The sequence below is a fragment of the Suncus etruscus genome, chromosome 17 (genome assembly GCF_024139225.1).
Source record: "Suncus etruscus isolate mSunEtr1 chromosome 17, mSunEtr1.pri.cur, whole genome shotgun sequence".
NCBI lineage: Eukaryota > Metazoa > Chordata > Mammalia > Eulipotyphla > Soricidae > Suncus > Suncus etruscus.
The window spans coordinates 41,349,963-41,375,127 of record NC_064864.1 but is presented as its reverse complement, the minus strand read 5'-3'; the positions used below and the strand labels follow the sequence as shown (position 1 = coordinate 41,375,127).

Genomic DNA, 25,165 nt, shown 5'->3' with positions numbered 1-25,165 from the left:
TTTTTTTGCTGACCTTCTGGTGGCACAGGGACAGGCATTTATTGGGCTGATATAGGCTGGGGTGTTCCAGGCCGGCTCTCAACAGACCCCTCCAGCCCGTTCTGCTCTGAACCTTGCTCAGGGTGCTCCAGAGCTTGCCGGGCGTCAGCCTGCCACAGCTGCACCAGGTCCGCGGGGGTCTTGCCTGCCTGCAAAAACCCAGAGGTGACCTGTCAAGTGCTCAGAAGTCTGTACCAGGATGGGCTACAACAGAGGTTCCCAGGCCCAGGCAAGAGCTAGTGCCTGGGGGATTCTACCAGCAGGCATGTTGACTCAAAACACTATTGCATGGTAGGGTACTGCTTAAATTCCTACAAGGCACAGTGTAGTAATCCCAAAGCAGAATTCTCCGGCCCCAAACATAGATGACACACTATATTAAACATTAATACTACTCTCCACTTATCTCTCAGCTCTACTCTTTTTTGGGCCACACCCGGCGATGCTCAGGGGTTATTCCTGGCTGTCTGCTAAGAAATAGCTCCTGGCAGGCACGGGGGACCATATGGGACACCAGGATTCGAACCAACCACCTTTGATCCTGGATTGGCTGCTTGCAAGGCAAACGCCGATGCGCTATCTCTCCGGGCCCTCAGCTCTACTCTTTGCCTATCCTCCTGACTTTCCCATCACTCCTTCACCTTTCTTGAGGCAGGGGAACCCTCCCATTCCTCTTCTTTGTGGATTCTCTAGACCCCCCCAAATAAAAATTTACATGGGGTACATGAACTCCTAAGAAAACCACCCAAGGATCACTGGGACCAAGATGGGATGCCAGGATCGGTGGTGCCATCAACTGCAGGGCCCCCCCTCAAGGCTGAGGCCATCCTGGGTCTATATATTAGAAGCCCCTGTGGTATCCTTGGAGGCTTTGGGAAGTGTCCTCTCATAGATGGCTTCTCTGCACTGGTCTCTGGACAGGGACAGGCACAGAGAAGGTGAGAGGCAGAACATCTTCGGGGTCTAGTGGGCCCCTCCCCTGGGATTGCTCAGGGCTGGTTGGTATCCCTGCCTGCTCCGCACATGCCCCAGGCCCAGGAGGACTCACTAAATTCTTGGTTGTCATGTCAGCCCCATGCAGGAGCAGCAGCTTGATGATCTTGTAGCGGTTGAGCCTCACAGCGTCATGCAAGGCACTGTCCCCTTCCTAGACCCAAGGTGACAATCAGTATGTAGGTCTGTGGGAGACCTCAGGAGCTCCTCAGCTGGAGTAGGGCACTCACTCTGTCCTTGGCATTGATGTCCAGACCCAGGGACAGAAAGTACTCCACAATCTCCACATGCCCCGTCCGGACTGCCACATGCAGGGGGGTGCTCAGCAGCTGAGTGGGAAGGAAGGGAGATCCCTAGATCACTGAGTCTCTGGGTGGGCTTTCTGCCCTCACTCTAATACTACTCTGTGATGTGAGCCCCAGAGAGAGGTAATGTTACAGCCCTCTGATCCTTTCCAATAGCCTACGCCTTTCTATTGAAGAGTTTAAAATATTTTTTTGTAGTTTAGGTAGTGTGGTTACAAATATGTTGACATTTATTATTTTTATGTACAAATTTACTGCATTTTTGCCACCATCAAGCCTCCAGAAACTCACCACTGTCCTTAATTTTTACCATTGCAGTGCTGTTACACCATACCCACTGACACCATACCAGGATCCCAAGTTTCCTTCCCTGCCAGCCCACTAGTCTCCTCAGATCTCCAGTAGTTTAAATAAAGCTCTACAGTACACCTCCTCTTGGGCTATAAGCAACTTCATTTTCTGCTCTCATTTTTATTTATTTGAGGATTTGGGGAGCATCAGTGTTGGTGCTCAGAAACTGCTCTCATCTCTGTGCCCCACCTGTTACTCAGGAATGCGTATTGCTGAGGTCCAATCTGAGGTCAGCCATAAGCAAGGCAACACCTTACCTCCTATGTAACTCCCCCAACCCTATTCTCTTAATAATATCTATTAAGGTAATGACTGTGTAGTAGAGCATGGCAAAAGTGCACTCAACACTCGCCTTGTTGAATAAAAAAATTCTGTTTTCCAAAAAAAAAAAAATTCTGTTTTCCTTCGTCTTATTGCTTCAGGACATTTTAATAATGAAGGCATAGAGACTGTCCCTTGTCACAGCAAAGGACTGAATGGAGAAAAAAAGTGAAGAAACGTGTGCATGGGTGATGGACAGAGACACCTGTTAGACAGCACAAATGAATAAACTGCATTTTTTGGAAAATTTCAAAATCCTCTTCAATAATCGCTCGTTCCTCCCTGGTTCTTCCTCCTCCCTGCCTTACAGAGGTGGTTCCCAGACTCTGCTGTTGCTGTTTGGGCCTATCCCTAAGCTCTGTAGCTCCTCCCAGCATTGGGTGAACTCACCTTCCTGCCTTCTTGGATGTTTCTGCCCCCATCTTGTTCTAGGCACACCCAGAGGATTATTTGTGGCCTCACCTTATCTCTGAGGTTGGTGTCTGCTCCTCGGCTTTGCAAGAGTTTCACTACATCCAGGTGCCCTCCACGGCAGGCCCAGTGCATGGCTGTGCAGTCCAGCTACACAGAAAAGGAAAGGGGGTTTATTGCAGAGTGCAATAACTTGGTGAGGGGGTTCCATGCTGGAAATCAAGAGAAGGGGCAAGGGTGTTCCTATGCCTGGGAATGCACAAGGCAGAGCAAGAGCACCCCAGCTAACTCAACCCAGATTTAAGAGGAAACTAAGGGAGGAGATGAGGCCCATCTATGACCCTACAACATATCAGAGATGGTGTCTGGCCTTGAGGCAAATTCTTGTGCCCCAAGTGGACAAGGAAAGGAAGTTGACTGATTCTGGATGTACCACCAACCTCCCACCAGATATCAGCCCTCCTGCTCACCCGATCCTGGAAGTCCACAGTGGCCCCACTTTCTAGAAGCTTCTCCAGGATGTCCATGTGGCCCTCCAGGGAAGCTCGATGCAGTGCTGTACGGTGGAACTGTCCCCAGAAACACTATCAGAGCTGGACCTTCCAAGTAGAGAGCTACCAAGGCTGAGAGCCAGGCCAGTCCCCCAGTTGAGCCCTGTGTGGGATTCCCAGGTCCTGCATGTACTCCATTACACTCTGTCCAGACATACATCAAGAATCCTCCTCCACCCTGAGGACTCTGATCTCAGGGTCCCCCAAGCATGGCCTCTGAAGGATTGCCTTTATATTATTGTTTCATTTTGGAGCTGTACACAATGGTGCATGGGCTTACTTCCAGCTCAGTTCTCAGGAGATCATGTGATTTTTTTTGCCTCTAAAAATTGAAAACAAGGCAGGGAGCACCTCACCTGGTCACAGGTGTTCACAGGGCCACCATCAATCAGGAACTTTTCAACGACTTTTATATTCCCTTCCACCGCTGCCTTCAAGAACATCTCGTCATCCACAGGGCCGGTCTGGAGAATATGCATGGGGCCCAGGGCGTGTCGAGGTTGGGTTCTAGGCTGTCCCCATATTCCCTCCCTTACTCCCCAACAGGTTCCCAGATCCCTCACCAGCTCACCATCTCCAAGATTCTATTGTCCCACCCCCCTCAAGTTCCCCCAGCATCCTAGGACACCTCACCGGCTCCTCAGGCTCCGGGACTGGCTCCTGGGTGGCCAGTGCCTCCCTCTTCTTCTGCTTGCGTTTCTTCCGCAGCTCGATAAGGTGCTGGATGCCCCCCACATCGATGATCTCCCGCCGCAGATCCAGGGACGTTTTGCGCACGCGTTCTTGACCCTGCACAGGGAGGGCCCATCAATTACCCCCACATTGAGCAGTGTTTGGGAGCCCCAGGGATCCCCCAAGCTAAACTGGAAAGGAAGGCCTAGAGATAATCCAGTATAGGTATCACATGGGAGCAGGACCAGGGGCAAGGAAGGTGTCAGGAGGTTGTGGCCAAAGCCCCAGTTTCAGGTTTCCATAGAGAGGATGGTCCAATGATGGAGTCTTGGGAAATGGTCTCAGCCCAGGGCTTCAGAAGAGGTCCAATTGCTCGGCTCTCCACCCACACATGGGATGTTGGGTTACACCTTACTTTACCCCAAAGATCATCCCTGGTTTGTTTGTTTATAACTTGGATTTACCCCCAAACAGAGTTTGTCTTACTTGTAAATCTGGGTGGGTTTACTGCCCCCCAATCAGGGGTGGTCCCTATACTCAATAAAAACGGTAGTTTTAATTTTATATTATTTTTATTTTTATTATTTATTATTATTATTATTTTATTATTGGCAGGCAGCAGGGGCTCACACTAGGTAGAAGACTGCCAGACTACACGTGTTTCACCCTCAGCCTGGCCTGGATTATTTGTTATGCGACCCTGATTCAGACTTGTTCACCTGGGCTTGGAGGTGATTTTACAATGGGGGGCAGGGATAAAAATCATCCACCCTCCATTAGGATGTTCAAATGAAAACGTAGCACAAATGGCACTTAGGACCCTGCTAGAGGTCTGATCTTGCTGTTCAGATACTTGAGGTTGGGATTCCCGGCTTTCTGACCCATGTGGCATCTCTCCTGTCAACACACACAGCCTGCATACTTGCCCCCACCTCTCAGGCTTTCCAAATGATACCCCGGGATTTTATTTTTCTAGCAGACTAGGGCTCAGCAGATCTGGGGTGAGGCTGAGTAGCTGTTGAGAGTATGTATGAGTTTGTGTATACATGTGTCTATTTTAGTTTTTTTTTTTTCTTTTCGGCTATACTTAGTGATGTTCAGGGATTACTCCTGGTTATGCTCTCAGAAATAGCTCCTGACTTGGGAGACCATATGGGTTGCCGAGGGATCAAACCACAGTCCGTCCTAGGCTAGCTCGGGCAAGGCAGACACCTTACCCCTTGTGCTACCGCTCTGGCCCCATGTGCCTAAATGTAAACATGTGCCTGTTGTCTATGTATGTAGATGTGTGTGTATGTACCTATGTAAACCTTCCTCCAACATCCTTTTACCTAAACTTTGAGATGTTAATCCCACCTGGATGATCAGACCCGCCATACCTGGGAGAGGCAGGCTGTTTTAAAGAAAGAAAAATATCTGGCTGGAGAAAGGTGAGAGGGGAAGCAGCTAAGAGAGAGGGGCAGCAGAAAGCTTAGCAGAGAAACACATGTGAGGAAAAGCATATGGTGGACAGGGCCATGGAATAAAAGCAAGCTGACTCTGATGATAACTGAATGGCTGTGGATTATCTCACTGCCCTTACCCGTCGACCAAAGGGGCTAGAGGCGCCGTGCTGGGGGCAGCCTCACCCAACATGTGACTAAATATTTTATATTTTAATCAACACACCTGTGTTTCTGTGTGTCTATGTTTGTCTCTGTGTGCTTGCATGACCGTGTGTGACTGTACATGTGTGACTGTTTACGTGTGTGTGTCCATGAATGTGTATGCATATGTAGCATATGTGTGTCTCTCTGCGTATGTGTGTATGGCTGTGGAAAGTGTTGGTAAACTGCGGCTCACGGAGCAGCGAGAGGAGAGCAACAGAGGCAGCCAGGCTTACCTTCACTTTCTGCAAGGCTGGGTTCTGAGCACCATGGCGCTTCTCCTCCTCCAGCACCAGCATGTCCATGGCCATCTTCTCGGGAGGTGCTCCCTGGATTTTCTGGTGAGTTGAGACATGCTGGTGGGTTCCCACAAGGTATGGGGTGGCAGGTATGTCACCACTCCAAGGACATCTGCCAGGTATGTCACTACAGGCTGGTCTTGGAGTTCCCCCACATCAGCCTCACCCCAGGCTGGCTCAGACACCTTACTTGCTTGCTGCCAAGGGTCAACAGAATAGACAGGTGAAGGGCACAGGGACTTTGGACATGTTTATTTGGCTTCCCAAGTGGTGCTCAGGAGCCATTCTTCAGGATCCTCAGCCTGCTGGGCCAGTGGTTCCGTACAAAGACCTGAGGATGTGGGAACACTCAAGCTATCCCACAGTATTCAGGGGCCTCCAGGACTGCACCCAATCGTGCACGAGGACCATGTGATGTTGGGAATTGAACTGGGGGGGTCAGCCACATGCATGCTCCATTGGGGTCCCATTCAGCAGTGCTCAGGACTCACTCCTGACTCTGCACTCAGTAATTACTCCTGGTGGTGCTTGGGGGACCCTATGGGATGCCAGAGATCAAAACCAGGTTTTGGGAAGTGCCTTACCTGCTGTGCTATCACTCCAGCCTCATGACTTGGTTTTCTTTTTTTATGTTTGTGGGCCATAACCAGTAGTGTTCAGGGCTTATTTCTGGCTCTGCACTCACAGATCACTTCTAGTGGGGACAATATGTGGTTTGGGGAATCAATCCTGGATTAGCAATGTGCAAGACCCAAGGGATGACTTTTTATGCAAATGCATTTATTCTTTAAAGTAAGAAAGACGAAGTTCCTCCCTCTTTTGGCATTAAAATAAGTGGGGGTGGGCCTGGAGAGATAGCACAGCAATAGGGCATTTGCCTTGCATGCAGCTGATGCAGGACAGATGGTGGTTCAAATCCCAGCATCCCATATGGTACCCTGGCAGAAGTGATTTCTGAGCACAGAGCCAGGAGCGCTGCCGAGTGTGACCCAGACTAAAATAAAATGAAATGAAACAAATGGGAGTGTAGCCTAGAAAGACAGTGGTTATGGCAGTTTAACCCCTGGAACCCCCTATAATCTCAGAGTCCCAGTAGGAGTGATAACTGAGCACAGAGCCAGGAGTAAATTCTGAGCACGGGCTGGTGGTGGAAAGATAGGCTGAGGGTCCTGGCTGCTATAGCCAGCTGCTCTATGTGCTGGGTGAGTGAAGGGAGGAACCTGCAGTGTCCCCTTGCTGGGTCCCTGGTCAGGGCAGAATGACTCACTTATCCCCTCTGCCAGCACAGGCTGTTGGGGGAGGGGAGAAGTACATTCCAACCCCCCAACCCTGAAGGACTCAACACAACCAAGTCCTTCCCTGCCTCCTGCCTTGACACCCAGTCACCACCAGACAGACAATACCCTCCCTCCCTTCCTGTTGGAGCCCACATTTCCCCTCTAAAAAGACTTCCTCAGGACCTGAAGTGTGTTTGCCTTGCACATGGCTGCCTCCGGACTGACCCAGGTTCAGTTCCCAGCAACCCATATGGTCTCCTAAAACTGCCAGGAGCATTTTCTGAGCACAGAGCCAGGATTAACCTCTAAGTGCCGCTGGTTGTGGCCCCAAAACCAAAATAAATAAATGTTAAAAATATATAAAAAGTCGGGGCCAAAGAAATAGCATGGAGGTAAGGCGTTTGTCTTGCATGCAGAAGAATTGTGGTTCGAATCCCAGCATCCCATGTGGTCCCCCAAGCCTGCCACAAGTGATTTCTGAGTGTAGAGCCAGTAGTAACCCCTGAGCGCTGCCAGATGTGACCCAAAAACCAAAAAACAAAAAGACCTGGTAACTCTGCCAGCCCCCGCATGCTTCTGGCTGGTATCCACCGCCTGGCCTTTTACACTTGACCACCAGCGCTGGGCATTTCCTGAGCCTGGAGCCCCTTGCTGCTCCTCCCCTCATCTCATCACTGCTTCTAGGCTTGTGCTGACATAAGCCTGGTCATGGAGAAGGCATGCTCACGAGTGAGGGGTAGAGGAGTGGTTGAGGAGTGGCCTTGCTCACCCTCTGTCCTTAGAGCTCAGGGCCCAACTGAGAGCACTGGTGTAAGAGAAGTGGAAGGTGGGACAGGCTTGCATCCTCCTCCCCTTCTTTATCCCACAAGAAGGGTGGCTGGCAGGCAAGGAATCCCTGTTCCTCTCTTTCTGAGGCTCCTTCGCAGCTCTGTTAGGAAGCTCCTGGCTCCCCACAGCTGGGGCTCTTGGGCCTCACATTCCAGCAAGCCCAGTGATGCCACTGTCCTGATGACTCCAGTCTCCTTCAAGCCCTGGTGGATGGAGAGGGTGCACCTTGGGCCCCAGCTCTTAGTTCTTGGGGCTGAAAACTCCTTTTCCCATAATGGCCTTGCCCTGGGCAGGGATGGGGTCAGTTGGGTCCATGAGCAGCAGACATGGGTTTTTCAGACCACCCCCCAGGGTTCCCTACCTCCTTCTCCTCTTCCTGTGCCAGGCGCTGTTCAATGAGCTCTGTGGCCGCCTGCACGGCATCAGGGGTCGCCTGCACGGCATCAGGGGTCGCCATGGCGCTGACGGGCGTTGCTGCAGGCTGGAGTGCGAAGGGAGCTTTATAGACCAGGCAGCCTCGGGGCACTGCCCCGAACGCCTTTGCCATGAGCTCACCAGCCCGATTCTCCACCTGCCCCCGCACCTGTCACCTTCACCCTGGGCAGCCTGTCAAGAACCTGGACAGGGGCCCAGGGAACCTTGACGAACTGAGGCCACACAGGGCGCTGCCTGCTCCATCGTCCCATACTGGCCCGACGGTCAGAATTGTGCTGGACTTGGGGCCGGAGAGATAACAAGGAGGTAAGGCATTTGCCTTCCATGCAGAAGGTCGGTGGTTTGAATTCCGGCATCCCATATGGTCCCTGAGCCTGCCAGGGGCGATTTCTGAGCGTAGAACCAGGAGTGCTGCCGGGTGTGACCCAAAAACCAAAAACCAAAAAAAAAAAAAATTGTGCTGGACAGTGCCTGCAAAGGGACTGGGCCGAGAACCACCACACCGGCTGCCCCAGCAACCCTGGTCGCTTTAGGGTGTAACCAGACTCTACCCTGCTGGAAGGTGACGGGAAAGTGCTGGGGTCTCACCCGACTGAGATCCCACAGCGCCCCCTCGTGTGACCTCGGTACATGGGCGCATCGCCTCTATACTAAGGAGACTCTAGGGCAGGGTGGTAACACGCATGCAGCTCCTGGCCAAAATGAATGCGGCTCTTTGCCAAGTTTGAGTGTGGAGGACGCAGCACACCCTCACCGTCACTGCAGAATTTTGACCCTCACTCAAAATGGCAAAATGCAAATATGTGTTTAATATATTATTGTTAAATTTATATGCTTTCGTGTGTTTGTCTGTTTTGGCAGGTCACTGCGTGGTGTGGCTCTCTGACTCTCAGTTTATAACTTTGGCTCTTGGTGTCGAACTTGTTCGCCACCCCTGCTCTAGGAAGACCAGACACCTGAGAAAACAGGCTGTGTCCGAGAGGGAGTTCTGGCAGGGGTCTGCCTGCTTGGAGAAACGGATTGTGTTTGCTTAGAGCTCCCAGAACTATGGTAGCCTGAACAAGTAACCAGGAGCAGGGCCGACCTGCAGGACCAGACAGGACCTCACCCCCTCTCAGGGTTCCTCCAGTCTCCATCACTCCCCTTCAGAGTTGCCTCATAGTCTCCCTCACTCCCTCCAATGCCCCCCGCCCCATTCTCCTTTAGTCCCTCTCAAGCTCCTCTATGTTCTCCCTCCCCCTTTCTCAGGGTCCCCCCAGCGTTTCCCTCACCCCCTCTCAGAGTTCCCCATCTTCCTTGGCTCAGATGACATGGAGGCTGAGTCCCTGCTCCCCTTATGTTATCTTTCCCTTCAAGGAAGGCTCCCTTTCCCTCTGGTGGCAAGTGGACAGCTCTGCCACCTGGTTTGTCAGGCATTTCTCTATAGTATTCTCTGGTGTGCAGGGTCTAAGAGTTGCTTTCCACATACACCTCAGGCTTCAAGGCAAGGCCCCTCCTAACCCAGCAGGCTGATGCCAGCACCATCTGTGAGCAGACCCTGTACAACTCTCATCACCCAGAGACAATCTTAGAAAATTACTTTCCTGTCCCTTTCTTCCATTATCATAATGCCAGAGATCACACGCTCCTGGCTATGGTATCTGCTTGGAGCACCCACCGATCAAGGTGCTCATACACTCAGCTGTGCTTGCTGCTGTGGTAGTCCTTTGATTGAGGTGCTTGCACACATACTCTTGGGGGTCATGCTCTGTAGCTGTTGCACTCAAGCACATTCTGATTGGCATGCTCCTCAGGGGTCGCACCCTAATTGTAGAGCTTCTGGGATCAGACTGGTGCATGTTGTGCAGCAGCAATTCAACTTGAAACCCCCCCCCACACACACACACACATAGTGGCCTTTTAAGCTACAGAGGTATTATTCAGGGCCTGTTCCTCCATGTGCCCAGCTTTCACACGAGTGGTGCCCTTGAATCCTCCCAGCTGTTGAGTGAGGAGTCGGCTCCTTAAAGATAAGAACAGGGCTAGGCATGACTTTCAGGAAGACCCATGGGAACACCAGCAATTCAGGGCTTGCTCCACTCCCTCATTGCAGTACCAGAAGCCAGGAGGGCCTGGTACCCACCTGCTCCAACACTGGAACTGATCCAAGGATCTAGCATAGAGTTGCAGGAGACCCCAAAGTAAAAGTCAGGCAAAGAGAGAAGGAAGGAGCAAAAGGCTTTATTGATAAATATACAGGTATGTCTGTACACAGGGACCTATGGGAGGCCACTGCTGGCTCAAGACCATCCCAGACTGGGGTCACAGCCAGAAAATGGCCCTGTGCAGACCCCTGCACACAGGCTGGTCCTCTTGCCTCCCCGCTGCCAATTGTGCTGGGGACAAGGAGAGGCAGAGCCTAGCCCAGGCTGTCTGCTCCTGGGGCCTGCAGCAGTCCCCTGCTCTCAGAGTCAGGTGGCCCAGGAGAGGAGAGCCTGAGGCCAAGACAGAGAACAGGGGAGAGGGACAGCAGCTGCTTCAGACCCTGAGCAGAAAACCGCAGTGAGCTGGGCTAGCAGCACCCGCCGGTAGATGTGGCCTCCAGGTGCCTCGGGGCCAGCCCTAGTGGAGCGGAGCAGGTGGGGCCCCCACCACAGACTTTGCTCTGACAAGGTTGGTGAGGCCTACGTGTGGCAGCACTGCATCCTGGGTGCTGGGGGCCTTCCTGGGGGACCTTGCCCAGCAGCCATCGGGCAAAGAGGAGCCCCTGGAGTAAAGAACAGCCCTGGAGGGCAGTGGCAGGGCTGGGGGCTTAGTACCCCTCACCCCAGGGTCTGTAGGCTCCTCAGTCCTGGGGCGGTGGGGGCTGGTTGATGATGACCTGGATGACAAAGTCCTTCTGGATCTTGGTTTCCTGGAGCCGAGTGCGGTCTGTGAGGAGCTTGCCAGAGAAGAACCACCGCTGCCAGGATGGCTCGATGCCCTCCTGCGTGTGCAGCTGCCTCTTGAGCTGCCCTACCGTGTCAGGCAGGCTGGCGCTGAGCCTTACGTCCTTGCCCGTGGAGAGACGCACCTTCAATGGGAATTCACGCCGCGCACTGGGGGGTGGCTCAGGGGGCTCCAGGCTTTCCTCCTCTGTGTGCTCCAGCAACAGGTTCACGGGTGGCGAGAGGCAGTAGATGGGCAGCTGGTAGCGGTTGCCCAGTTCATCATAGCACTCACAGAGGGTGCCTGAGGGAAAGGCAGGGGGGTCAGAGGTGACTCGGGGGCCCACTGCTACAGACTGAACCCCAATGCCCAAATACACTTGAACACCACTGTATCTGAAGATTGGCACTTATGAGGGAGAAATTAAGGCTCAAGGAGACCACAGAGATGGAGCCCTCACAAAAGGATCCTCTAAGAGGGGCCAGAGAGATAGTTCAATATGTAGGGTGCTTGCCTTGCACATAGCTAACCTGGATTGGATTTGGCACCCTTTATGGTCCTCCTGTCCCTATTGAAGTAGTAGTCCCTGTGTACAGAGCCAGGAGTAAGCATTGAGCACTGCAGGTGTGGCCTAAGCGATAGTAGTGCAAAATAGCACTTGCCTTGTATGCAAACAATCCAGGTTCAGTCCCTGGCAACTCATATGGTCACTTGAGTCCACCAGGAGTACTTTCTGAGCACAGAGCCAAGAGTAACCCCTGAGTGCTGCTGGAAGTGGCCCAAATACCAAAAGGTAATACCGAAAAAACAAAAACCAACTCTTCAGCTCACCACCAGCTGAGGACACAGCACAGCGGCAGCTGACAAGCTAAGAGCTCTTGCCAGAACCAGATCAGCTGCATTTTGACCTGGGGCTTCCCAGCTTTCCGAAGTGTGAGAGATAGAACTACCATTTCACCTGGGGTTTCTCACAGGCTTGCTTGTCAGGCCACTGCACAGTCCCTCAGGTGCTCCATGAAGGCGCCTTTCAACCACAGAAGAATGAATTGACTGTTGGTTTGTTAAACAGCTCCCTTCTGAGCACATGTACGGGCAGCTTGTGGGAGCTGGCATACCCAGGAAGAGGCAGGGGAACAGATCCTGCTCCTGAAGGCTTTTACCCCAGGACCCCATTGTACTGTGAACAGCCTATGAAGTTGTTTCCTTCACTGTGCCTTCAGCATCTATGGCCTGGACTGGAGTGAGCATGGTCATTGTGCCTGTCTTGCTGAATCCTAATAACCACTCTCTGAGGGAGGGATCCCAAAGTTTTAAGCCATTGGGCTGTGAAGCAGACAGGCTTTTCATCCTAGGCACCAGAAATCCTCTAGCTAGAGCTAGGCCTGTGCCTGTGCTTTTGACAGGCAGCTTGGCCTCACTACTTTACATGGACCCGGGGCTATGAATGAGAGATGCACTGGAAATCTCTATCCAGCACCTCAAACACAGGAACCCCTCCTAGCAGCCCAGTTCTTGAGTGTCTTCCCCCACCCCCAACACTCAACAGTCCCAGGTTTGTTCCTGTTATGCTGCACTGAGCCTCATGGTGACCTTCACTTTTCTCATTGAGCAAGTCGAGTCTGCATCATATTTTCCACACATCCCCATTCCTGGACTATGCTTGAGAGGGCTGCCTGTATGATCTGGTCCCACCTCCCATGGGCCACCAGCTCTCTCCTCCCTGCCCCCCTGCTGCATCTAAATCCTCCCCCACACCACAGCAGAACTGCCAACCCTCAAGACATGTGGGGAGAGCGCTTCACCCTGCTGCTCACCATGAGGCAGGGTAATGCTGGCACCATCCAGGATGGCCTGCGCCAGCTCGTGGTCATTGGCCTCAGCAGCATAGGCGGCGGCTTTGAGGGCATCCCAGATCTCTTTGCGGCCCTCAAAGGCAGGTGCTGTGTCCCAGAATTCATCCCGTTTGCTCCGCAGCTGTCCGTCTGTCATGGGATAGTCGCTCTTCCATTTCAGCCGCTCCTTCTTCAGGGGCTCATTGCGGCCTAGGCAGAACCAAGGGACAGGCTCAGTACTTGAGGCAGCAGTCTGGCCTCTCCCTAGCCCTGCACCCCCTGGCCAAGAACTGGCCTGCCTGGTACCCCTAGGTACTTAGAACTCTAGGCCTTTCCCTGGAACGAGGAAAGATTATGGAAACCTGGAGACCTATAGTGCATCTGTCAGCAAAACACATGCTACCATTGATGCTGCTGCTGTGGCTCAAATTTTAGTTTCACTCTAAGACTACAAAATAGAACATATTCTGCAGTGCTTTTATTAGTTACTTGGATCTGTGTGAATCCTGGGGGGGGGGGGTTCTTCTGGTGGTGTTCTGGAGACAATTTGGTGCCAGGAACTGGTCCTGAGCCTCCCACATGCAAGCAGTGTTCTTGCCCTACTATCTTTCCATACCGTGGGGTTTTGGGTGAAGTAAGGTAGCCTTTACTGGATGGAACACTTATAAAGATGTGAGAGGTAAAATCTGGCACAAGAGAAGACTGCCCCCTCTTGCCACGTCTATTCAACATAGTACTGTAAGTACTTGCCATAATAATTAGACAAGAAAAAGTTATTAAGGTGATCCAGATAGGAAAGAAAGAAGTCAAGCTCTGTTTGCAGATGACATGAGACTGCTGGTGGGAATGCTGTCTAGTCCTACCTTTCTGGAAAACAATATGAAGATTCCTAAAAAAAAAAAAAATAAACAAACAAACCTGGAAACTGAGCTCCCATATGATCCAGCAATACCACTCTTAGGGATACCACTCTAGAAACACAAAAACACAGTACAAAAATGTTCTTGGCACTCCTATGTTCATTGCAACACTATTTACAATAGCCAAATCTGGAAACAATCCAGGTGCCCCAAAACAGATGAGTGGCTAAAGAAAGTGGTACATCTACACAATGAAATAATATGCAGCCATTAGAAAAAATGAAATCATGAAATTTGCCTATACATGGATGGACATGGAGATTATTATACTGAATGAAATGAGCCAGAGGGAGTAAGAGAGAAACAGAATAGTCTCACTCATCTGTGGAATAGAAAAAAAAATTAAAGACAGAATAGTAATAATATCCAGAGATGATAGAAATAAGGGCCTGAAGGACCAACCCATGATATGAACTTACCATAAAAAGAGATGCTCGAAGTTAGAGCACTAACTACGATGACAACTACCATAACAATGATAGTTCGAAAGAAAGATAGAATGTCTGTCCCAAAGACAGGCAGGGGGGTGGAGGAGGAGAAATGGGGAACACTGGTGGAAGGAAAGTTACACTGGTGAAGGGTAGTGTACATTCAATGACTGAAACCCAACTATGAACAATTCTGTAGCCACAGTGCTTAAATAAATTACTTAAAAAAATTTTTTTGGGGGGCCCACACCCAGCAGTGCTCAGGGGATACTCCTGGCTCTCTGCTCAGAAATAGCTCCTGGCAGACACGGGGGACCATATGGGACACTGGGATTCGAACCAACCACCTTAGGTCCTGGATTGGCTGCTTGCAAGACAAACACCTCTGTGCTATCTCTCCGGCCCCTACTTTAAATTTTTTTTTTTTTTTTTTTTGGTTTTTGGGCCACACCCGTTTGACGCTCAGGGGTTACTCCTGGCTATGTGCTCAGAAATCGCCCCTGGCTTGGGGGGACCATATGGGACGCCGGGGGATGGAACCGCGGTCCGTTGCTTGGCTAGCACTTGTAAGGCAGACACCTTACCTCTAGCGCCACCTTCCCGGCCCTAATTTTTTTTTTTTTTTAAAGAAAGATAGCACAGCGATAGGGCATTTGCCTTGCATGCAGCCAACCCAGAAGGGACAAGGTTCAATTCCTGTATCCCATATGGTCCCCCAGCCTGCGAGGGACGATTTCTGAGTGTAGAGCCAGGAGTAGCCGAACGCTGCTGGGTGTGGCTCCAAACCAATCAATCAATAAAGTTTAAAAGTTCCCAGAGTGATAGCACAAGGGGTATGGTGTTTGTCTTACATGCAGCTGATCCAGGATGAAACTGGATTCAATCCCCAGCATCCCATATGGTCCCCTGAGCCAGGAGTGGTTTCTGAGTGCAACCAGGAGTAATCCCTGAGCATCACTGGGTGAGCCCCCCCAATAAAATAAGATAATAAAATAGAAAATGCGAGAGGTTTGGGACCGGAGCAATTGTACAGTATAGTGAGTCAGGCATTTGCCTTGCATGCTTCTGACCTGGGTTCAATCCTCACTACTCCATATGGGTCCCTGAGTGAAGCAGGCCTTAGAACCCAGAAGGAATAAAATACATATTTCAGGGCTGGTGCCATAGTGCAGTGGTAGGGTGTTTGCCTTGCACACAGCAGATCCAAGAGGGACCTGGTTCAATCCCCGGCTCCCATATAGTTCCTCTAGCCAGGAGTGATTTTTGAGTGAATAGCTATGAGTAACTCCTGAGCATCACTGGGTGTGACCCAAAAACGAAAAAAAAAAATATATATATATACTTGGTTTCTACTTTTCCTCTCTCTTCTCTCTGTCCTGGGCAAGCGTTGCTACACGTTGGTATGCCTGGATGGGCACAAGGCCCCATCCAGGGGCTTTATGGGCCCCTTGAGCCTTGCAGCACAAGACTCTGACAACCTTGGGCCTTTGCATGAGTACAAATTGTGTGGGGACACTGCTGAACTGCAGTATAAAGTGGTCCACTGAGCACTGCTAACTGGTTCTTGTGGGCCCAGAAACACCACATCCTCAGATCTTAAACTTGAACTCAACTTGTTAAAGGAGTGTTGATGGGATGGACCCTCCAGCAACTGAGCACTACTTAAGAGGCTCAATAAACAACAAACAAATATTATAAGCGACAATAGAGTCTAATTATTAAGGTTTTACCTTACAGTTGTAAAGATTGTTTCTGCTTTTAAAACTAAACAAAATATCCTTCAGCATCTGAAGAAAGCAATTCTGCTGATGCAGAGACAATGCACAGAGAAGTCTGAACTGCTCCATCGATCCAACTGCTCAGATAGAAAAGTTGCCTGGCATAGGTGAGGCCTAGGTTCTATATGGCAGCCCCATGGCCCCCTCCACAGATACAAACAACCAAAACAAAACAAAATTAAGTGTTCAACTCCCAGTATACCTCAGATCCTACTGGCAGAGGGGGAACTAAATGGAGTATGCCTCAGGTTGCTCTCATTGACTGAACAGGGAAAGAGAAGATGTCAAAGAAATCCAGGGTATAAGTATATAAGTTATATATGTAAGCATATATATGTGAGCATACACACTTTTTTGACTTCATTCTGTGGTGCCCTGCAGTGGGAGACACCTTCCTGGGTCAGCTACAGAGATTCATTTCCTTGCCCAGGACCCATAGGAAGTGAGAGAGTGAGGAAACTTGGCCCCCATCAGATTAAATCTACCAATGACCCACCTGCAGGTTTACTAACTCACTGACTTATACAAAATCCCTCAACTCACACATTTAAGAATACTACTGTTCAAGAGGCCAGAGTGAGAGAACAAAGAATAAAGCACTTGTCTTGTTGGCAGCTCATCCCACTTCAATTCCCAATACCTGTATATGGTGTTCCAAGAACCTCTGAGGGTCACTCCTGAGCACAGATTCAGTATTAGCCCCTGAGCACTGCCAGGCGTGGCCCAGAGTGATAGCACAGCTGGGTAGGGCATTTGCCTTGCACCTGGCCAACCTGAGTTCTATCACCAGCTTCCCATATAGTCCCCTGAGCCTGCCAGGAGTAATTTCTGAGCACCGCTGGGTGTGGTTCCCTCCCTGCCCCCCAATGTTAGGCTAGGGACTCAGAGGTAGAATGCTTACCTTACATGTAGGAGGCCCTAAATTGGTGCTAAGTGCCATTTCCTAGCACCGTGAAAAAAAGAAAAGAAAATGTTCCTAGGCTAGAAGAAAATGGAAATCCTTTTTGGAAAACCATGCCAAACCAGGCCTCAAAGAATTCCCAAGACAAAGTTCCAAGGAAAATAAATAAGGTCATAGTTTGAGAAAAGAAAAATAAACAGCATACATGAGAACAAGGGAATGTGAGAGCCAGCCAACACTGCAAACAGGATAATCAGACACACGGAGACATTTTCAGTGTCGGGAATTCATCTAATTCATCTATTCCACAAGGGTTGGGAAACTCCAAGTTTATGAGATAAGAAGGAGGCAGAGAAATAGCTCAGAGGCATGAAGGACATGACTGGTGCACATGACACCCAACTTCCATTCCTGATGCTGCCCCTGAACGACACTAGGTGTGGGCCTGGTGGCCTCCAGCATCACGAAGCTCGAGCAGTACTGGGTCACCAGACTGAGATCTAAACTGTTTTCAGGCCTATCATGCCGGATCAAGAGTCACTAAGAGTGGCCACTGGGACCTTTAAGCACCACTAGGGATTCCAATCCTGCAACAGAAATAAGAGCCTTAAGAAGATTAACAGGGGTGCTCACTTCGGCAGCACATATACTAAAATTGGAACGATACAGAGAAGATTAGCATGGGCCCTGAGCAAGGATGACATGCAAATTCATAAAGTGCTCCATATTAAAAAAAAAAAAAGAATGAGTTGGCAGAAGAGAAAAATTAAACAGATATTAGATCATCTAAATTTTAGCTTGGGGTCCAGAAAGATAGCATGGAGGTAAGTTGTTTGCCTTTCATGCAGAAGGTCATCGGTTCGAATCCCGGCGTCCCATATGGTTTCCTGTGCTTGCCAGGAGCAATTTCTGAGCATGGAGCCAGGAATAATCCCTGAGCACTGCCGGGTGTGACCCAAAAACAAAAACAAAAAAAAAACAAACAGACAAAAAATTCTAGCTTGGGTGGCTGTTTTGGTTGAGGTTTCTGGTTTTTGTTTGTTTGTTTTTAGTCATAATAGGTAGTGCTCAGGGCTTACATGTGGCTGTGTTTGGGGAACCGCTCCTGGGCAGAGATAGAGAAGGATGTAGTTCCAGGGATCAAATCTGGGTTGGCCACATGTAAGACAAGTGTGTTGCAGACTTTGGTCCAGTCTACTATCTTTTAATCAGAATTTTCAGAAGAATACAATAAAAGTAAAGAATTACTTGAGATCATAAAGACGTTCAATTTGCTCCAAACTTATTTATTAACTCGATGCAATTACAATAAAATTTGATTTAGACTTTTTCCCAATGAACCAGAAAAGCCAATTCTAAAGCTTATAGAGAAGGGGCATAGGGAACTAATAGGCAGAGGGGCTCAGTGGCTAGAGGCACTTGCCTTGCAATAATGCAGCCAACTGGCTATTGGGGAGGACAGTCTTGTCTGCTGGGGTGTCAGGATTGGACATAAATTTAAGACACAATTCTGCTGTCAGATTCTGAAATAACAACAACGACCACAAAGGGTAGAGGGAGGTGAGAGGGAAGCTAAAGGAAAAGACAAAGTCCAACCAAGGATAGCGGAGTGTAGAGGGCAGGACTAAATACCTGGGCTGGGTCACCCACATCTTTATTGGGGGGGGTACAGCGGGTAATGCTTAGGGGTTATTCCTGGCTATGCGCTCAGAAATCACTCCTGGCTTGGACCATATGGGATGCCAGGGATCAAACTAAGGTCTGTCCTGGATCAGCTGCATGCAAGGCAAACGCCCTACCACTGCGCTACTGTTCTGGCCCCATGGGTCACCCACATCTTACTTTTCCCTGGATCACAGGGTAGTGTTATTACATCAAATTGCTCTTGTCTGAGCTCCATAAGCAGGATGATTCCCTAACAGGTCCTCTGACCCTATGGGGCGCACCTCTGGGGTCCAAGTATCACCTCCCTTCCCAAGAGCCTGGGCATAAGCAGAGAGGTGAACTACTGGAACCGACTTTACAGTTTTCTCCTCTCCTTCCTCTCGACATTCAGCTCCTAAATGGGCGGGTCTGGTCTGGCCTGACCTGTGGGCCACTCCTGAAATGGAAGGGAAAGCAGACCTGGGCTTCTGATGCCCTGCACGCTGTACCTGCCCTTCTCCCTTCACTGTCTCATGACTGTCCCTGTCCTTCTCCTCCCTGCCTGAGCCAGGACCTGGTTTGGCTCTGGGGTGCCAAGCCTGATGAGCCCCCACTGTGGCCTGTGGATATATGTCCCACTCTCTTCCCAGCCGAGTGCTGCCCTTCCAAGCTGTTCCCTGGGGCTTTTGAAGCTTGCTGCCTCTCCCCTTACATACACAGCCCCCACCCACAGATGACACCATACCAGTGACTCTCTACAAGCACTGACAGTATGTGCAGTCACCGGGGTATGAATTAAAAGAACATCTCTGCACTCTGAAAATATCAGAAGAGGATGGTGGCAGGAAAGGGGAGGGCTGATATTAAGAAATGGGCTGTGGGGGCCCACAGGGAGAGCCCTCAGGGCTGCCAGGTTTGCCTTTCCCTGCCTTTAAAAAAAAACCTGGGCAGCGGGGCTGGTGATGTGGCACTAGAGGTAAGGTGTTTGCCTTGCAAAAACTAGCCAAGGAAGGACAGCGGTTCGATTCCCCCGGCGTCCCATATGGTCCCCCCAAGCCAGAGGCAATTTCTGAGCGCTTAGCCAGGAGTAACCCCTGAGCATCAAACAGGTGTGGCCGGAAAAAAACAAAAAAACAAAACAAAACAAAATAAAACACCTGGGCAACAGGAGCCCAATCATGAGCTTTCACTGCAGCACTGAGCCAGCAGGGGGCAGCAGCAGCACCTCTGAGCAGAGCTGGCCGTAGTCAAATAGAATATAAAATTATCTAGAGAACAACTCATTTTTTTTTTTTTTTGGCTACACCCGATGATGCTTAGGGGTTACTCCTGGCTATGCGCTCAGAAATCGCTCTTCACTCCTGACTAGGGGGACCATATGAGACTTTGGGGGATTGAACCACGGTCCATCCTGGGCAGCCGCATTCAAGGCAAACGCCCTACTGCTGCATCATCACTCTGGCCCCAAGAACAACACTCTTAAAGCCCGAGCACTTCAGGCCTGCACAATGGGGTCACTTATTTGCAGGCCAACATGAACATGTCCAAGACATGTGGAGCCCTCATACTGGTGCTTTACAATCTCAGGCACAGAAATAGGAAAGAATGTTTTATCCAAACATTAAAGTAAACACATATCATTTCATCTTCAATTACTTAAAAAGGTTTTCATAGTTACTTCAGTGAAAAAAATATTGGCATCTTCTGTGGCACTACTTAAAAAGCTAAGATTTCCAGGTCTCGGCTGGCGCTCAGTGGGAAAGAACTTGCCTTACACATGAGAGGCCCTGGGTTTGATGCCCAGGCAAGGGGGAAGTGGGAGAGTTAAGTCTCCCCGGATCCACATTGGAGACTTTGTCCCAGAGCTGCAGGGCCAGGCTGGGCTACGTCCTTACTTTGGGTCAGAGAGCTCCGTACCCAAACCTAAACAGAAAGGGCAAGTTCATCTGTGGCTGACTTGAGTTCTCTCTATTGCTACACAGCGCACAGGGTACTTGTCTTGCAGGCAGCCGACCTGAGTTTGATTCCTAACACACCATGTGGTCTTTTGAGCCCCATCAAGAGTGATCCTTGAGTGCAGAGTCAGAAATAAGCCCTGAGCACTGTCTGTATGTGGCTCCAAAACAATGACAAAAATTTATCATGTGCTACACAAATTGGAACACAAATCCCGGCGGGCACACAGCATAGTAAAATAAATATTGTGCATGTGTATGTTCTTTTTTTTTGGGGGGGGCCACACCCGGTGATGCTCAGGGGTGACTCCTGGCTATGCGCTCAGAAGTCGCTCCTGGCTTGGGGACCATATGGGACACCTGGGATCGAACCGCGGTCCATCCAAGGCTAGCGCAGGCAAGGCAGGCACCTTACCTCTAGCGCCACTGCCCGGCCCCTGTATGTTCTTTTTAATATGCACTATGCCAGACAGTAAGCATTGGGACTGAGACACTTCAGACCCTAACACTGCCTGGTCCCCTGAACATCACCAGGAGAGGTCGCCAAGCACAGAGCTAAGAGTAGCATCTGAGCTCGATGTGGTCCCATGCTCCCTCCCTGTACTCCCCAAAAGGTACACCTCTTTGGCTCTGCTACTTGGTATTCTAAAAACAATAGTGTCAGGGAGATGTTTTATGTGCAGAAGCCATGGGTTCAATCTCCAGCACCAAAGGGCCCAAAGTAGTGGGTGCTGTCGAAGCCAAGAGAGGGGGGAATCACAGGTGTGTGGTGAAGGTTTATCATTTACTCAGGGAATAGGAAAGCTGATAGTGACCTAAATGCATGCCTCTAGGAATGTTTTTCCACCAAAAAGACAGCTCAATATGGGTTCAGTGCTGTAGTTTTGTGATGGGACAGAAGGTACCAAGGAGCACGGGTAAATATCCACAGCACGGAACAGCACATAATGATATAGAACTGCACAGAGCAGCATTGCACTGCAAAGCAAGTCTCCCCCACTGCAGCTTTTATCAGAGCAGTATGATGTGGACTCAACACAAGCCTGACAGCTCTGCTGTCTAAGATCCTTGATATCGCCAGTGATTTCTGCCGTGGCCCCTGGTGTGCACGTTTTTTTTTTTTGGGGGGGGGGAAGAGACGGCAAGGTTTAATATCCACAAATGTCCAGACGGGCGAGCCGTTGAGGGCAGCAGAGACAGGCACAGGGGCAGGAGGCACTTCCTAGAAATGAGCACACTCCAGGCTCATCTGTGGGGTCTGTGGGTCAAGATACAGAAAGTCTAAGGCGGCGTCAGCAAGAATCTACTTAAAAGAAAAGCGCACCCCCCCAACCTGGCACTCAGTGCTGCCTGGCAAAGGCTCATAGAGGACAATCAGGGCGCCCAGAGCCCCAGAGATCCAGATTGGGCCCTGCCCTGGGTGGAGGTGGGAGGTGATGCTGGGACACAAAGGAACATGAAGCACTTAGATCAGAAGCAATTAAGACTTTAAGGGCCTGATTCTCTAGCACCCTGTCTAAGGGGCTTTTGGGCCAAGCCCAGACACCCAAATGCATCCTGAAGGGTAGAGGAGACCACCTGTCCCCAGTGTCCCACCATCCACGGACAGTCTGCAGTGCCAAAGCCAAGCCACAAGCAGCAGGCAGGGGGGCTCAGTCCAGAGCTGCCTCCTTTGCAATTTCTTCAAATTCTTTCTGTTTATTGCTGACATCCTTGGAAATTTTGTTCTTGGTTCTTTTTTTGTCTAACTTCATGAATTCACCGATGGTCAAGTCTTCAAAGGGCTTCTTGACACCCAGGAAGGCGCAGCCTGCCGAATGCTTCCTGTGCTCCCAGTCCTCGAGCTCCTTGAAGCAGAAGTACTGGGCTAGGTCGGGCTTGTTCTTGGTTGGGCAGTGTAGGAACGCGGCCATCCGCCCCGGGGTGCAGGATCATCCCTCCAGGAATGGCCAGTTCTTGAATGTGACGACTCACTGGTCCCAGAGGTAAAGCTGCCAGGAGGCGGGCAGGGCAAAGGCACCCATCGCACGCCTGGTGTGCACTTTTATGAGAACTGCAGCGTAGCCTTGGGCAAGCAACACAACTGTCCTTTGTGCCACATCAAACAGTGATCCCGGCTAAATCCAAGCATTGCCAGTGTGGCCCAAACACATACGATAAAAAAAACTAGTATATAAAATTATATACATATTTAAAAATTAGCCCAACAATACACAAATATGTATTTTAAGTATATATTTTATTTTATTTTATTTTATTTTTGGTTTTTGGGTCACACCTGGCGAGGCTCAGGGGACACTCCTGGCTCTCAGCTCAGAAATCGCTCCTGGCAGACTCAGGGACCATATGGGATGTGGGGATTAGAACCACCGACCTTCTGCATGCAAGGCAAACGCCTTACCTCCATACTATCTCTCCAGCCCCATACTTGTATATTCTTGTTTTCTTTTTAGGCCACACACGGTGACACTCAGGGGTTACTCCTGGCTATGCACTCAGAAATTGGTCCTGTCTTGGGGGACCATATGGGATGCAGGGGACTGAACGGAGGTGGGGGACCATATGGGATGCAGGGGACTGAACGGAGGTCCATCCTGGATCAGCAGAGTGAAAGGCAAACGCCCTACCGCTGCACTATCGCTCTGGCCTCGTATATTCTTATTTTTAAAAATGAATGTTTCTCTCTTCCCTCCTCCCCCTTCTTCTCCCCTCCCCTCCCCTCCCTTTCTTCTCTTTCTCACTTCAGTTTGCTATATTATTACTGAAGGAAAATCATGCAAATAAGGAAAAAATAAAAAATTAAAAAAAAAAAAAAGAATGTTAGAGGGCTGGAATAATAGGGTAGGGATAGTATAGGCAGGGTTTGACTTGACTAGGTCAACCCAGATGCGCTCCCCAGCATCCCACATAGTCCCCCAAGCATAGCCAAACATAATTCTTGAATGCAGAGTCAGGAGTAATCCAGGTGTGGCCCAAAAACCAAACAAAGAAACAAAAAGAAGGTTTGCGCTAAGACTCTGACAATGGTTCTATCTGATTGCCAGTGATACTTTCTGGCTTCTAGCCTCCAAGTTTTCAAAAAGGAGACTATTACTTTAGTAAGAAGTAACATTGTTACGAACATTGTTGAACTGGAAAAAGCTCTGCCATGTTGGGGGGAGGTGCCTTGGAAGAGGAGGAAGAGTGTGAGGTGAGTGGGGGTTGGGGTGGGGAAAGAAGATCAGGGTCTGCAGCAGGCAGGTAGTAAGTACTGCGAGGCAGCCCTGCTCTGCTGGTTCTAGCAGCATCTAAGCAGGGGTCTCCGTTTGCAGCCTTCCATACAACATTTTGTGGCCCGCGGCCGGCCTTCAAATATCGCAGTAGGAATAATCGCAATAAAAATCGCATTAGTAAGAAAAAATTGCATTAAACATTCGCATACCCCGAGCAGTTCCGTTCGGGATATGCAAATGTTTAATCCGATTTTTTGCGATTTTTTTACTAATGCGATTTTTTATTGCGAATATTCGGTAAGCGAATAATCGCGAATACTTTGCGCCTAGCGCAGACGTCATTTTCACTGCTCCTGCCCACTGTCCCTTGCATTATCGGAGGCCTAAGGGAGAGAAGTTTATTACAGAATTAGATTTTGTCATACCTTTATCATGACTTCATCAAAGCCTGCAGTGAAGAGAAAGATTGATGACGAGCACAATTTCAGGAAAAGTGGGAGATGCAGTATTTTTTTTTTCGGGCCACACCCGTTTGATGCTCAGGGGTTACTCCTGGCTACGCGCTCAGAAATTGCCCCTGGCTTTCGGGGGGGGGGGGGACGGACCATATGGGATGCTGGGGGATCGAACCGTGGTCCTTTCCTTACTTGCAAGGCAAACACCTTATACCTCTAGCGCCACCTCGCCGGCCCCCAGAGACGCAGTATTTTTTTGTTGAACACAGGGGCATCCCCGCATGTCTTATTTGCTCAGAGAAAGTTGCAGTGCACAAGGAATACAACTTAAAACACCATTATTCAACTAAACATGCTGAGGAATGTGCAAAATATCAAGGAAATGAGAGAGCCAAGCGGATTGCCAGTCTTAAAGCATGTCTAATGAGGCAACAAGATTTCTATTTCTTCAAGAAAGCAACCAAGGAGAATGTTGCATCAGTTGAAGCTAGTTACATGGTTAGTGAGATGATTGCTAAGGCAGGGAAACCATTCACAGAAGAAGAGTTTGTTGAAAAATGCATGTTACAGGCTGCAAGTATTATCTGTCCGGAAAAGAAAGGTCAGTTGAGCAAAATCAGCCTTTCTGCCAACACTGTGGCAGAGTGCATTTCTTCTTTTCTTTTTCTTTTTTTTTTTTGGTTTTTGGGCCACACCTGTTTGACGCTCAGGGGTTACTCCTGGCTATACGCTCAGAAATCACCCCTGGCTTGGGGGGACCATATGGGATGCCGGGGGATCGAACCGTGGTCCATCCTATGCTAGGGCTTGCAAGGCAGACACCTTACCTCTAGCGCTACCTTCCCGGCCCCGGCAGAGTGCATTTCTGACATGTCAAGTGACATTTATCATCAACTGTGTGAGAAAGCCAAATATTTTAATGCATACTCAGTTGCTCTTGACGAGGGCACAGATATAACAGACACTGCGCAGCTCACAATTTATGTCCGTGGTGTTGATTGCAAT

At 49.9% G+C, this 25,165-nt stretch overlaps 3 protein-coding genes, 1 non-coding gene and 1 pseudogene across 4 annotated transcripts in view; 2 read left to right on the top strand and 3 right to left on the bottom strand.

The window, feature by feature from the left end:
- The window catches only part of CRTAC1 (cartilage acidic protein 1), a 541,606-nt gene that overhangs the window by 423,533 nt on the left and 92,908 nt on the right, over positions 1-25,165 (top strand). The gene's annotated exons all lie outside the window — the stretch shown is intronic.
- Positions 6-8,371, bottom strand: ANKRD2 (ankyrin repeat domain 2). Its single transcript, XM_049790406.1, is given in 11 exon segments — positions 6-188; positions 1,088-1,186; positions 1,263-1,361; positions 2,472-2,570; positions 2,891-2,989; positions 3,328-3,435; positions 3,605-3,760; positions 5,526-5,627; positions 8,055-8,269; positions 8,272-8,299; positions 8,342-8,371. Coding segments are annotated over 11 exon segments (1,185 nt in total). The 3' UTR covers positions 6-38.
- The window catches only part of UBTD1 (ubiquitin domain containing 1), a 62,448-nt gene continuing 47,609 nt past the window's right edge, over positions 10,327-25,165 (bottom strand). Inside the window, exons 2-3 of the mRNA XM_049764344.1 lie at positions 12,850-13,077; positions 10,327-11,338 (exon numbers count right to left, since the gene is read on the bottom strand). Coding sequence (XP_049620301.1) covers positions 10,953-11,338; positions 12,850-13,077 — 614 coding nt within the window. The 3' untranslated portion in view covers positions 10,327-10,952. The remainder of the gene's footprint in view (positions 11,339-12,849; positions 13,078-25,165) is intronic.
- LOC125995369 (U6 spliceosomal RNA) lies at positions 17,520-17,626 on the top strand. The gene has a single exon (XR_007490907.1). It is a non-coding gene; the product is annotated as a U6 spliceosomal RNA (small nuclear RNA).
- LOC125994988 (baculoviral IAP repeat-containing protein 5-like) lies at positions 22,146-22,517 on the bottom strand (annotated as a pseudogene).